At 39.7% G+C, this 14985-nt stretch overlaps 1 protein-coding gene and 1 long non-coding RNA gene across 3 annotated transcripts; one reads left to right on the top strand and one right to left on the bottom strand.

Moving 5' to 3' along the window:
* Positions 1-573: 573 nt before the first annotated feature.
* On the bottom strand, positions 574-5143 carry DNAJC28 (DnaJ heat shock protein family (Hsp40) member C28). Its single transcript, XM_082395091.1, has 2 exons — positions 4850-5143; positions 574-3583 (listed from the first exon to the last, which is right to left on the bottom strand). The coding sequence occupies exon 2, from the start codon at positions 3550-3552 to the stop codon at positions 2392-2394; it is 1161 nt and encodes a 386-aa protein (XP_082251217.1). The 5' UTR covers positions 3553-3583; positions 4850-5143; the 3' UTR covers positions 574-2391.
* An 89-nt stretch (positions 5144-5232) lies between these two features.
* Positions 5233-13872, top strand: LOC309630194. Of its 2 annotated transcripts, none has more exons than XR_014245519.1 (3): positions 5233-5353; positions 10493-10628; positions 10740-13872. It is a non-coding gene; the product is annotated as an uncharacterized lncRNA (long non-coding RNA). The 2 variants fall into 2 exon arrangements; XR_014245520.1 differs by having other exon boundaries at positions 5269-5353; positions 10493-11128; positions 11528-13872.
* The last annotated feature ends 1113 nt before the right edge of the window (positions 13873-14985 follow it).

The raw sequence follows: 14985 nt of genomic DNA, 5'->3' as shown, positions 1-14985 counted from the left end.
AGGTGGCTGAGGCCCAGGGATGGGGACTCAGGCAGTTGGTAGCAGGGAAGTATGGCCCCAGCCATAGAGACGTTACAGGGGACTCCCATCTCTAGGAGGGGTACCCCAAAGAGCAGGGCTATATCCTGGGAGCACGATGAAGAAAAAGAATAATAATGTAGTCGTTCTATCAAGGAACTTAAAACTATAGTCCTGAGGGACCAGACTACTGAGGCCGAACCTCAGGCACACAGAACAAGGACACAGCTCAGAGATAAAAGCCTGTGATCTGTGATCTGAGGATCTATCCTCAAGCTGTTGGGTCACCAACATCCATGAGATGTTACGGAAAAACCGGAACAAACTTTTTGGCTAACCCAATACATCAAAAGAGAGGTAAGTGTCAGATTCCGATTCCACAAACTCCAATGAACCGGCCCAAATCTTTTTTTCTGGCCTGGAACTTAGTTATTTAAATAAGTGAATCTGTTTTTACATAGGCAAACTTGCCTTCTTAACAAGAATAGTCAAAAAAAAAAAAGAATAGTCCATGTCTCAGTCAGTTTTAACATTATCCATAAAAAAGATAAAAAAGATTAACTTAGATGGCCAGGCAAAAATATGCTTTTTATTACTATTAGTTGTTTATAGAACAATCATTAAAATTAACTTTAATCATTAAAATTAACTTTATTAATTAACCTTATTAACTTTATTAATATAGACAACATTTACAAACAAAGTGTGCTGTGCTGAAATTAGGAGTTACTGGAGTTTTCTGATAACTTTGCCTTCTCATTAACTAATAGCAAAAATGGTTTCATTCATATATGTTGCTGCAATGTAATTAGGTATCATATATCTAATTCTAATATTTAACAAGCTTCACAGAATCATAGCCTTCTAAAATGTTTTGGAACTATAGCTTTTATTATAAACTCTTATTTCACACTGTTCACAATTGTATTTAGAATAATATATCATTGCAGAAGCTAATGATAACTCATTCAATAAAGTAATCACATATGCCAATTAATGCCCCATCATGTAAGTAGAAAGGTCTGAAATTTCCTTTTGAAGATGTAATTTTATTTAACTATCACACACTTTACAAAGTAACTTGTTCTTCCAAAATCAGAGGGGCAAGTGACATGCTTCTGAGGCACTTCCATAGTACAGCGCTCCGAATTAAATAAGGAAACAGACCTGCTCCTTTTGACCACTCTCCATTATCCTCTAGTTGCCCAATTCTGTGAATAAGGCAGTTACACAAACCTAAAGAAGTCAGATCTTTCTGAAAGTGGTTGGGACACAATCTCATGGATGTCAATCTCCTGTCATTTGCCAAAGGTGCAAGTGGGCACCTTATCTTTGTTTATTAAAGGGTTCCTAAGACAGGAAATTGGATCCCTAAAACAGTAAACTGAGATTTTCATATCACTGAAAAAGCCTCTGGGGAGTTTGATACGTAACAAAGAGAGGCTTTCAGGTAGGTTTATGTAAACTTAACATTTCAACTCTGATTAGAGATGAAGCCAAAAGTGATATCTTGTTTCCATTGAGCCCAAGGATTTTTTTTTTCCCACCTCTGAAAGGTCAGAAAATACTTTCAAACTCTTTAAAAGTGGACACTGGAATCTATTTCTAGAATAGCTATATCAGCTAGCTTGGCTGATGGATCTATGCTGCCAATGGCTCATGAAGTTAGGCAGGAAAAAGTACAACCAAGATATTTGGTGGTTTCTTTATTCACTACCCAGAGAGAAGGGCTTTATAAAAAAGAAGAGTGTCATAACTCCACTAGGCTAATTTTCTGATCTTAACATTTCCAACCATATAGAGAATGTCCCAAAAGTCTTAGAAAAATTTGTGCTTTAATAACCTCAGGCGTATAAATGCAGCAAACTTGTGAAAAACATACATCATTTGGAGGTTTAGTTGCCTACATTCCATACTTCTTTCATTTTGTGACCTTTCATGATACATTCTTAGTTGTTGTTGAAGTACCTATGTTTGAAGATGGCAAACAGCAACTGTTTTTAGCTTATTAGAGTTTAAAACTGCACTAAGACTTTGGAATACCCTTTATGATTCCCAGCCTGAGTCCCTATCCTAACTCCTTTCACCTGATGACGGACATTTGCGCTCTGAAATGTATTAAATTGTTTCCTTAAAAGTAAGTTCTCCTCTTGTTTTTCCATATCCTCAGAGCAAAGCTGGTTGAATATTTCTCTGACTTAGTTTCTTACAGCTCTCTCATCTACACATCACTGGAGATGTGACTTGTTTTCTGAAAAGTACAGAGGCACACAGTTCTCAGACTCTTGTGTTATAGAAAGAAATCTCAGCCTCTATGTGTGATGTCAGTACTACTGAAAATGATTGGGGGCAGTTCTGTGAACAACGAGATGGTCATATTTTAATAAATTGCCACACATTCATCCAGTTAAAGAAACCTGTCTTGACTCCAGGTGTTTTCTCTCCTTCTCCCTGATCAAAGTTATTTGGGTTTTTATCTGTGACTTCTTGTGTTTTTATAAAGGTCTCATATATTTCCTGGGCTCTGGCAATTTCTTTCTGTGCATCAAAATGGACTTTTTGCCTGGTCAGAAGGGGAACAATTAAATTAAAGTCATTAATTCGCTTGTTTAGTTTTTTGATGTTTTCTTGAAACTGCTCACAAACTTGGTTCCACTGTTTCTGTTCAGTTGGTGTCATTGGATTCCCAAGTTTTTTCCTTGACACTAAAATTGCCTCTCTGAGTTGATCAATAGTATCCTTTATTTCCTTTTGCATTAGGATCCATTCTGGTTGGTATCCATTATCTATCAATATTCTGTTCAGGTTGTGAGTCATGGGATCAATATATGAACAGCCAGAAAATTTTTTTAGAGGTTTTCCTTTCCCACTGAGATTGTCAAAGTCTCCTTTTGCCATCGATTCCTGAATGAGATCCTCCACCAAACGTTCTATTGCTTGAGTTATCTTTTGTTCCTTACTGTGTCTTACATCTTTAACAGTTACACTATTGGTGAAATACTGGCTTTGCAGTTTCTCCTTTTGGTATTCCATCACTTGCTCAGTTGCACGGTCTGCTCTAAATTGCCTATACTGCTTCTCTCGTTGACTTGGAGTCCCAAAACCAATACCCTCAAAACTTAAATAATGCCGGTGTTGGGGTGTGTTATATTTGATTTTTTTTTCTTCTTCTTCTGTTTCTTCAACTTTACTCTGTCTGGCATTTGTTTGTTCTATCACGTGGGCAAGCACCTTCCTATAAGCTTCTTCGATCCTTATAAACGTTGCAGAATCAGCAGTACTAGAGCCACCGTCTGGATGGTATTGCTTGGCAAGCTTACGAAAAGATTCCCTGATATCATCTGCAGAGCATCCTTCATCCAGATTCAGCAGCCTATAATATTCTCTCATCTTCTTTTTGGATTTATGAGTTGACATCATTCTAGTTCTAATGACACCAAGATATGGACCCATCTTCATTCGGTTAGGAATCACTGAAGCATTTATCAGGTGAGATCTTAAGATTTGAGCCATCATCACATACACTGTGTTCATTATTGTACCCAGAGTTCTTCCTAGCAATGATCTATAAAATGACAACAAATATAGGGTGAAGACAGTTGTATTATCAGCTAAATTTATATTTTCGGCAATAAGGATTAAGTTACAGTACAACAAGGGGTAGTTCTTTCTAATGCTGCTGCCAAAATTCTTATAGCTATATTTCATTTATGTTAGCAGAGAAATGGAAGTTGATGATGCTTTGCATTAACATATTGTGATATAATCTAGATTCTACTCCTCACTAACTAACCACAGAATTTTAGAGCTGGCAAGTTCTCAGAGATCATGTAGTCCAATCTTCTCATTTTGTGAGAAAATGTAGGCCCAGAAGGTTATGCAACATAATCAAGTCCCATAGCAAGGTGTAAGCAAAATGGTTAGGGTTAGGGCACAATAAGCCCCTTGCTTAATTGTCTGTATCCCCAGCAGATTATAAACTTCATTGGCACCACCATTTCTTTAGTTAGTGAGTGTATCATTGTCTTTATCGTCCCAAGGAGTCTTGTCATGAGAAGACTTATGTGAAACAATCAGAGAACATGACAAAGTATGTACCTAGTCTGACACTAAATTGAATAGAATCAAGTGTCCAAAAGACTTTAAGCTCTACAGCTTGTTAGGAAGGAGCTATCTGCTGCATGCCGGAAAACCAAGATGAAGGGTGAGGCCTCCCAATACGTTAGCTATTATTTTTAAAATGCATGGTATAGGGCTTCCCTGGTGGTGCAGTGGTTAAGAATCCGCCTGCCAATGCAGGGGACACAGGTTCGAGCCCTGGTCCGGGAAGATCCCACATGCTGCGGAGCAACTAAGCCCATGCGCCACAACTACTGAGCCCACGTGCCACAACTACTGAAGCCCACGCACCTAGAGCCCGTGCTCTGCAACAAGAGCAGCCACCGCAATGAGAAGGCCGTGCACTGTAACCAAGAGTAGCCCCCGCTCGCCACAACTAGAGAAAGCCTGCGTGCAGCAACGAAGACCCAACGCAGCCAAAAATAAATAAATAAATTTATTTTTTTAAAAAAGCACGGTATAGTAGAGGAGAAAGTCTTGTACACAGATAATGGCAGTGAAATGCTGGGAGTGGTTTAATTGAAAACAGGATTTTGATGTATAAACGCTAAAACTGAGCTGCTGGGGACTCCAATTTTCCGGACAACTGGGGTCTGGGAGTTTCAGAGTTGATTGGGATGGTAGTGATTGTGCGAACCGTGGCCGTCGCGGGGAAGTGGTGAGTCTCAACCCGGGACACGCCCCACCCCCCGCCGCCCCGCCCCCTACTCACCTCTGATGCTGGGAACTGGCTCAGCGGCTCCCGCCCCCATGATACGCCTGTGCGCATGCGTGACCGATGGGCCCTTCACTCCTCAGGCTTCCCCACGGTGGTCGGGGGCAAGTGTCTCCGCTGGACTAGACCACCTGCGTTTTACACTGAGGGAACCCTCGGGGTGCGGAGGGCAGTATTATACCTAATAGGAACAGATGTCCTACCTTACCAGGAAACCCCAGAATCTCTTTTAAAACGAACTCTTCCCAAGAGGACACGAGCAGGACATTTCGAGAGGCTACGCCCCGCCCCAGACAATCTGCTCCGCCTCCGCCCCCACCTCGAATGGGCGGTGGATCGATCGACGGGGATTCTGGGAGCTGTAGTTTGCCGGGACGTGCGGCGCGCGCAGAACTCTGCCGCGCGCCTGCGCCTGCCAAGAGGAAGGCGGGGGGGAGAGCCGGGCTCCGAGAATGTCGCCGTGGAGGTGGTGGAGACATATAGGAGTTATCGTAGGCGAATGTAGTTTGGGATCCTTCAAGTCCTATTGGGTCGGAGGGCAGTGGCCCTCGGTAAATTGGTTTTTGAGGAGGTGAAGACAAGTCCGTTTCCCCGAACAGGGCCTGAACAGCCTCTTCGGGTCTGCAGCCGGGGACACCAGCTCAGAGACGAGGAAACTACCCAGCCCAGAAAGATCTAGCTCACCCGGGTTAGAAACCTAGTCTTTTATTAGTTCAAGAACGTAGTGAGCAGCTCACTCTGCCCGGCGTTGGTAGGGGGTGAGCACAGTCGAAGACAATTAAATTAGGTGCTTCCTGGCTTTAAGTTCAGCCACTATCATGGGGATTTACTTTTTTCCCCTACTGTACGAGGAGATAATTGTAAAAAAAGAAAGAACAAAGAAAGCGGCAGAAACTTGGAGAGTCAGACCTGAGTTGAAAATCCTATGGCTTACACTTGCCTTTTTTCTGTGTCTGTTTATCTGTAAAATGAAGGTACCAACAAATGGTAAACTGTATTTAGCAGTTACTTTTGGCCAGGCACTGTGCTAAATGCTCTATGTATAGTCTTTTCAAATCCTTACAACAGACCTGTGAGGTAATTGCTGTTGTTTTCCCCATTTTACTGATGATGAAATAATAATTGCATCGAACTCACTGAGTTTTTGTGAGAATTACACAATGTATGTAAGCCACTTTGCACAATGCCTGGCACATTAAATATTTTTGTTATGATTGTGTCTCCTAAAAGAAGCCAGAAATAGGTACTAGTCTAGACAGGCTTCTGAGTTATAGACAGTGTAATAATTTGTTACCTTCTATGTAGGTGTGCAGAAAATGGTTAAATTCTTATTCAGAAGTATTTCCTTATAAGCAAACAATGAGCATAGAAGAACTCCTGTGCGAAAGAAAATGTTTCTACAAGTTTTAACTCTTCTAGCCAACATTTTAAACAAAGCTATAAAAGGGTTTAAAAAAAGCACAAACAGTTTTAGAAACTACCCATACTTATATAGCACTTTGCATTTTACAATGCACTCATCACAAATGCCATTTTGATGTTTGCATCTTATAAGTAACTATACTTTAACCGCGAGCAGTTAAGTGACTTGGTTAAGTGACTAGACTCTGTAAGTTACTGGGACTCTTAAGTCCATTTCTGTTTTCAGAATGTCAATTCTATAGTGTGATTCTGTACATGTAGAAGGTGAATTGGAGTCAGCTGAGTTATCAGTAAAGCACGCTTTCAGCTGCAAAGTGTAAATTAGCTAACTGACTTGGGGGATTATTTTTCTTACGTATATGAAATGATGGAGGTAAGCAGTTTCTGGTATTGGTTCAGCTACCAAGAGTTGCTTTACCATTTTCTCTCTTTCTCCATGTATGTATTTCTTTCTGAATTATTTAAAAGTAATTGCATATATTATGTTCCTTTACCCCAAAGTACTTCAGTATTTAAAAGTAATTACATGTTTTACGTCCCTTTACCCTGAAGTACTTAAGTATTTGTTTCCTCAAAACAAGGGCGTGCTCTTACATCATCCTAGCACTGTTATCAAATTCAGCAGATTTAACATAGATACAATATTATTATTTATTTTCTTTGGCCATGCCACATGGCTTGTGGGATCTGGGATCTTAGTTTCCCTCACCAGGGATGGAACCAGTGCCGCCTGCAGTGGAAGCACAGAACCCTAACAACTGGACTGCCAGCGAATCCCCAACCCATGGACTTTTAAGTCAGCAGGTCTTCCTCAGTTTAGTTATGGGCAGAAAGAGTCCACCATTTGAAAATATAGTTCTCATTAAAACAGAAAAAAAAACAAAAGAATTAAAATATAGTTCTGTTCTTTTCTTTTTTTTTTTTGGCTGTGTTGGGTCTTTGTTGCTGCCTGTGGGCTTTCTCTAGTTGCGGCGAGCGGGCTTCTCATTGCAGTGGCTTCTCTTGTTGCGGAGCACGGGCTCCAGTAGTTGCGGTGCGTGGGCTCTAGAGCACCCGGGCTTCAGTAGTTGTGGCTATGTGGGATCCTCCCGGACCAGGGCTCAAACCCGTGTCCCCTACATTGGCAGGCAGATTCTCAACCACTGGACCACCAGTGAAGTCCTAGCTCTTTTCCTTGTAGAAGGTGCCTGCATACTCTGCAGTCAACAGTCCTAAAGATTATAAGATGTGATCAGAGGATCAAATTTAGAGTCAGAACCAAACATGTAGGTTGACTAACTTTTTTTTTTTTTTAATTTTGGCTGTACCGCTTGTTGGCAGTTCCCGTGGCTGGGGATTGAACCCAGGCCACGGTGAAAGCGCCGAATCCTAACCACTAAACCACCAGGGAATTCCTGGTTGACTAGCGTTTTTAATGTGATCATGCTACCTCGCTTATTTAAACTCCATAGGCTATTTTTTTTAAGATTTATTTATTATTTATTTTTGGCTGCGTCAGGTCCTAGTTGTGGCATGCGGGATCTTCACTGAGGCATGCGGGATCTTTTGTTGTGGCGCGCAGGCTCTTCATTGTAGTGCGTGGGCTTCTCTCTAGTGGTGGCGTGCGGCTTTTCTCTCTCTAGTTGTGGTGCGTAGGTTCCAGGGCACGTGGGCTCTGTAGTCTGCAGCACACAGGCTCTAGTTGAGGCACGCGAGCTCAGTAGTTGTGGCGTGCGGGCTTAGTTGCCCCGCAGCATGTGGGATCTTAGTTCCCTAACCAGGGATCGAACCCGCGTCCTTGCATTGTAAGGCAGATTCTTTACCACTGGACCACCAGGGAAGTACTTCCACAGACTTTTAAAAACCTGTTCATTTTCTATATAAAATTGTTAACCACTTTAAGGTTATGTCATGATTCAAATCAACATGCTTGAACCTCAATCTGTTATTTTCCACAAAGTCTAATTATTACCTCCAGTTTGTCAGCTGGGTTGTAGTATAATCTTACACATAGGGCTGGTTTTAAATTAAAGTGTGTTGGATTAGATGTGTGTGACATTTCCTAGTCTGGAACATCTTTTTCATAATTCCATGCTCTCAGAATAGAGTTGAGCATTTTGAAACAGATTTCCCCATAAACAAGGGAGGGTAGAGAATTGGCATGAATTTAGTTAGCACACCAAAACTTAATCATTAATTCTGTTTCTGAGTGGGTGGGAAATAGATGTGTGATATTTTTAAAAAGTTACCAGAAAACAAAATTTCTTACCTTATAGTTATATTAAATACTTCACTGAGCTACTGCAAGAAGCATGGCACTACAAAAGTAACCTCTTTTCTCTTTGTACTCTCAGATGTAGTTTCACACTTTGACTAAAGCAAGTGAAGGCTCAAGACTTCCTTGGTGGTCCAGTGGTTAAGACTCTGAGATCCCAGTGCAGGGGGCCCAGGTTCGATCCCTGGTCAGGGAACTAGATCCCACATGCATGCTGCAACTAAGAAGTCCTCATGCTGTAACTAAAGATCCTGCATGCTGCAACGGAGATGCCACAACTAAGACCTGCTGCAGCCAAAATAAATAAATATTAAAAAAAGAAAATAAAGCAAGTGAGAACTCTTTTAATCCATCTGTTTCTTTTTTTCCCCTTTCTTTCATTTGCTGGTTCTGTGGTAACTGCAAAGAAGTTGATTTATTTCCAATAAGTTGTGGTGCCATAGTAACCAAAATCACACTCCCCTGAAGATTGATTTATGGTTCCATTTGCATCCTAAAATCACATATTTTTCAATGATGTTTGCGAATCTTATCTTCTGAAGCTACAATTCCCAGAAGCACTATAAAATATGCTTCTCAATTCATTTACTATGAAATATGATTCTCAATTCATCTCAATTCCTTTTTTTGTTTATTTTATTGAAATAGAGTTGAGGTACAGTATTATGTTAGTTTGAGTGTATTAATTCATTTTTTACTGTATTTGATCAAGGAAGAGTTGGCTGTAGACAGTGTCAGCTTTAAAAGAAAGACAACGAGGGAGTTCCCTGGTGGCCTAATGGTTAGGTTTCAGTGCTTTCACTGCAGAGGCCGGGGTTTTATCTCTGGTCCAGCATGCTGCACGGTGTGGCCAAAATTTTTTTTCATTGTTTCAGACATTACATGAAATTTCTAAAAATCTTATATTTGTATTTGTATGGAAATATGTATGGAAATATGTTAATATAAATGTTTCAGACATTACATGAAATTTCTAAAAATCATATTTGTATTTGTATGGAAATATGTATGGAAATATGTTAATATAAATGTTTCAGACATTACATGAAATTTCTAAAAATCTTATATTTGTACTTGTATGGAAATATGTATGGAAATATGTTAATATAAATGTTTCAGACATTACATGAAATTTCTAAAAATCTTATATGTTCTGGTATAATGTTATAAGTAATAATCCTAGTTATTACTTTAAAATGTATATCTCAGAAATAACTAATTTTCTTGTCAACTGCATTATTATGAACTGTCATCAAATCTTTAACCGTGGTCATTTTTAAGTCTTTTGTCATTTACAGACAGTTCTGGGTGTACTCTGATGATTTTGCAAATATGTTCCTATAAAAGGGTTTCATCTTCAAGAAATACATGGAAAAGACTCTGACAAGTACAGGTTTCTGGTAACGGACTGTACTGCTGAACTGAATGAATAAGCATTTTCAGAACTCTAATGAAAAACTGATGAACTCATAAAAGTGCTAACAAAAGATCAAGATAAAAAAAAAATTAATTACATGGGACTGAGTGAACTGATGAGGATGAGTATAATTTTTGTGACTTTCTGTCTGAATTTAAAAAAAAAAAAAAATTCCACAAGGACTCAGAGGCAAAGAATATACAAATCAATTTTCACTGCAAAGTAAAGGAGCTGTTACAGTGGAGGATTACTGGACTGAATGTCAATATTATGACAGTATGAGTGTGTTTCATGTTTCGTAATTGCAATCATTGTTGCTTTTGTTGTGGTCATCCATGTACAATGCTTGGTGTCAGTCGATTTATCTCTTGTAAAAATAAAATACAGTGTGTGTGTGTGAAAAAAAAAATAATAAAAAATAAAGAGGCAGTAGATTAACTTAATTAGCATAACAAACACCTAAAGTCTAGGGGGGTTGGGAAAAGGTACCCTGGAAAAGAGGAGATTCGCACTCATTTAGATATTTTTCCGTTTTCCCTCTTCGCAGGTGGGTTGCCCAGTTATTGAACCATTCTAAGGTGGTCAGTAAGGGCCACACGCAGGATTTGTGGAAATTTGCTAATGGAAAACTGCCTTCCCCAACCCAGGATGCCAGTTTTCATTTTTGGCATCGAATTAACAAGGTGATTTATTGTCATTTGAGCCTGAATTATCTGCCTTTGACTGGTGCTGATCTCTAGTGCTTTCTGTTCCTTGAAACTATGAATAATGTATATACTTCACTCTAATTGCAGGCTACTAATGGGGAAACAAGTGCACATCAGCTGCCTGAGAATCGAGATTTGAATTGATTCCAACCCATATTATATTTACCCAACCTGTTTATCAAAATCACTGCTTTACAGCACAACACTATGTTTTTCTCATCCTTCAAAATTTGTTTCCAACTTTACTGAGGTATAATTGACAAAAATTGTATACATGTAAGGTGCACAACTTGATAATTTCATATATGTATAATTGTGAAATAATCATCGCAACCATGCTAATTAACAAATTAACATATCATCACCTCACATAGTTACCGTTTTCTTTTTCTTTTCTTTCTTCCCTTTTTTGAGATCCCAACTGCAGGGTGGAAAGCCTTCATCAATCCTTGGGAAACCTGGGACTTCATTTATAGGTAAAGAATTTTTATCTGAAGTTAAGATCCATTATGTTCTTTTTCTCTTATGCATTGGGTTTGTTCAATAATTAAAGTCCTATGTGATCCGAATTCCCCTGGTATCTACTACCATGTACATTCATTATCTTTGGCTTTAAACATTTTAGCTCTGATGTGTCTGGATGTGAATCTTTTTGAGTTTATCCTGCTTGGAGTTCATGGAGCTTCTTGGATGATAAATGATTGTTTTTCCATAAAATTTGGGATGTTCTCAGCCATTATTTCTTCAATTGTTTTTCTCATCCCTTTCTCTCCTTCTGACACCCCCATTATGCATTTGATGGTGTATTTAATGGTGTCAGATTTCTCTGAGGCTCTGTTTATTTTTCTTCATTCTTTTTTCTCTCTGTTCCTCAGGTTGGATAATCTCTATTTGATCTATCTTCAAGTTCACCATTTCTTCTGCCAGCTCAAATCTACTACTGAGGGGACTTCCCTGGTGGTCCATTGGTAAAGAATCCGCTTTCCAGTGCAGGGGACTCGGGTTCGATCCCTGGTCGGGGAACTAAGCTCCCACATGCTGCAGGGCAACTACCGAGCCCATGCGCTCTAGAGCCCACATGCCGCAACTACTGAGCCCTCATGCCCTGGAGCCCATGCACCACAACTAGAGAGAAGCCCGTGAGCCACAACAAAGAGCCTGTGTGCCGCAACAAAAGATCCCGCGTGCCACAACTAAGACCCAACACAGCCTAATAAATAAAATTAATTATTTAATTAAAAATATAAAAATAAAAAATAAAAACTTTTTAAAAACCCCAAATCTACTGAGTCCCTCTAGTGAAGTTTTCATTTCAAATGTTATATTTTTCAACTTCAGAATTTCTATTTGAATCTTAATAATTTCTCTTTATTAATATTCTATATTTGATGAGACATTTTCATGATACCGTCTTTTAATTCTTTTTTTAAAAAATATTTATTTATTTATTTAGGCTGCGCCAGGTCTTAGTTGCGGCACGTGGGATCTTTGTTGTGGCATGTGGGATCTTCAGTTGTGGCATATGGACTTACCCACTGGACCACCAGGGAAGTCCCCCTGTCTTTTAATTCTTTGTACATATTTATAATGGCTGCTTTGAAGTCTTTGCAAAGTGCACCATTCAGGCCCCTTCAAAGGCAGTTTTTATTGCCTACTTTTTTTCCTGTATATGGGTCACACTTTCCTATTTTTTGCATGTCTTGTAATTTTTTGTTGAAAATTGGACATTTTAGGTAATATATTGTAGCAACTTTGGATACTGATTTCCCCCCTCTAAAAGTGGTTGTTATTTGCTTTGTTGTCTGTTTGTCTAGTGACTCGGCTGAACTAATTCTGCCAAGTCTATTTCTCCACAATGTGTAGCCTCTGATGTTCTTGCTCAGATTTTCCCCTCTTGCTTTTCTCTTTTAACATGGCTATTTAGGGGTTGCCTCTGCGTGGGAATAAGACACTTATTGGGCAAAGGTTGTGCTTAAGCCCTCCTAGCCAGTTAGATTTTTGCTCTTTACCATTGTATGTGTGTGTGGCTGTCATGGTTCAGGGAATTTATGTTTTTGCCTCTTGTTCAGCCAGGGAATAGTAACTTGGAGGTTTCCTCTCTGATCGTTCCTGAAAGGGCACAGCCTTGGGCATGCACACAGTTTTCAGACTGCCAGGGATGAGTATGGTATTTTTAGGCCTGGCTTCCTAGAAGTTGCTTCTGGGTCAGAGTAGCTTATTGGTGAACCACTGTTAGTAAGAGATTGTGTTTAAGCCCCTTGTGCCAGTGAGGCTTCTGCCCTGGATGGGCAGTTCTGTGTGTAGCTTGGGGAACACTTTCAAGTTTGCTCATGTCCTGCTCTGATTGCTCCTGAGTAGGTGCAACCTACTGTGTGCACATGACTTTCCAAACTCAGAGTTGACTAGATTCCAGGAGGGCTCTTCTTGGCCGTCTCTTTCCCTGATTAACTCCTTGCTTTGCCATTGTGTCCTGACAGATCTATTCAAGTGAAGCAGAGTGTTAAGTACATGTGCCCTGGATCCTTACTGCCTTTGTTCAAATCTTGGATATGCCTAGCACTCGACGAAAGTTCTTGGGCAAGTGACTTAACTCCTCTGTGCCTCAGTTTCCTCATTTATAAAAAGGGAGTGATGATGGTATCCACCGGGTAATATTGCTATATGGATTCAATGAGCTAATGTTGTAAAGGATGTGGTGAGCACTGTGTCAGGGTTTGTTTTGAATTCAGTGTTTCTATAGTCAGAATCAGGAACTTGGAGTCTCTTTCCTTCTTTTGGGCTAATCTGAATTCAAGCAGAGTAGTGTTTGATGACCCTCTTCAGATTTGAACTGGGAGGGCCTAGAGCAGAGTTCTCACCCTATAGTGTTCAAAAGAGTGACCTGAGGGCTTCCCTGGTGGCGCAGTGGTTGGGAGTCTGCCTGCCGATGCAGGGGACGCGGGTTCGAGCCCTGGTCTGGGGAGATCCCACATGCCGCGGAGCAACTCGGCCCGTGAGCCACAATAACTGAGCCTGCGCGTCTGGAGCCTGTGCTCGGCAACGAGAGGCCGCGATAGTGAGAGGCCCATGCACCGCGATGAAGAGTGGCCCCCACTTGCCACAACTAGAGAAAGCCCTCGCACAGAAACGAAGACCCAACAAAGCCATACATACATACATACATACATAAAAAGAATGTAAGCAGACAAGAATAGCATTAAAAAACAAAATAGAAAAAAAAAATAAATATTTTTTAAAAAAAGAAAAAAAAGAACAAAGTTAGAGAAGTCGCACTTCCTGATTTCAAAAGTCACTACAAAGCTACAGTAATCAAGACTTTGTGGTACTGGCATAAGGATAGACATATAGATAAATGGAATATAATTGAGAGTCCAGAAATAAACTCATACATTTATGGTCAACTGATTTTTGACAAGGGTGCCAAGACAATTAAATGGGGGAAAGAATAGATTTTTCAATAAATGGTGCTGGGACAACTGTATATCCACTTGCAAATGAATGAAGTCGAACCCTTGCTTCACATTATATACAAAGATGAACTTGGGATGGATCAAATGTAAGAGCTGAAACTCTAAAACTTTTAGAAGGAAACATAGGTGTAAATCTTTGTGACCTTGCATTTGGCAATGATTTCTTAGATTTGATACCGAAAGCACAACTAACAAAAGAAAAAATAGAAAAATAGGACTTCATCAAAATTAAAAATATTTGTGCTTCAAAGAATACCATTGAGAAACTGAAAACACAAGCCACATAATGTGAGAAAATATTTTCAAATCACGTATCTGATAAGGGTCTGGTATCCAGAATATATAAAGAACTCTTACAACTCATTAATAAAAAGACATTTAACTCAGTTTTAAAATGAGCAAAGAATTTGAATAGACATTTCACCAAAGAAGACATACAAATGGCCACTAAAACATTAAAAGATGCTTAACATCATTAGTCATTAGGGAAATGTAAATCAAAACCACAGTGGGATACCCCTTCATACCCCTGGAATGGCTATAAAATGATAGACAATCATTGTCTATCATGATAGACAAAATGATAGACAATAGCAAGTGTTGGTGAGGATGTGGAAAAATCAGAACCCTTATATATTGATGATGGGAATGTAAAATGGAACAGCCCCTTTAGAAAACAGTTTGCAGTTTCTTGAAAGGTTAAACATGGAGTTACCAATGATTCAGCAATTCTACTCCTACCTATTTACCCAAGAGTACTGGAAACATGCTTCCACACAAAAACTTGTACATGAGTATTCACAGCCACATTATTCATGATAGCCCCAAAGTAGAAACAACCCACATGTTCATCAACTGATGAA

The sequence above is a fragment of the Balaenoptera borealis genome (genome assembly GCF_965194805.1).
Source record: "Balaenoptera borealis genome assembly, chromosome: 5".
Taxonomy (NCBI): domain Eukaryota; kingdom Metazoa; phylum Chordata; class Mammalia; order Artiodactyla; family Balaenopteridae; genus Balaenoptera; species Balaenoptera borealis.
Note: the sequence above shows the minus strand (reverse complement) of the source record. Positions and strands in the feature narration are given on the sequence as shown.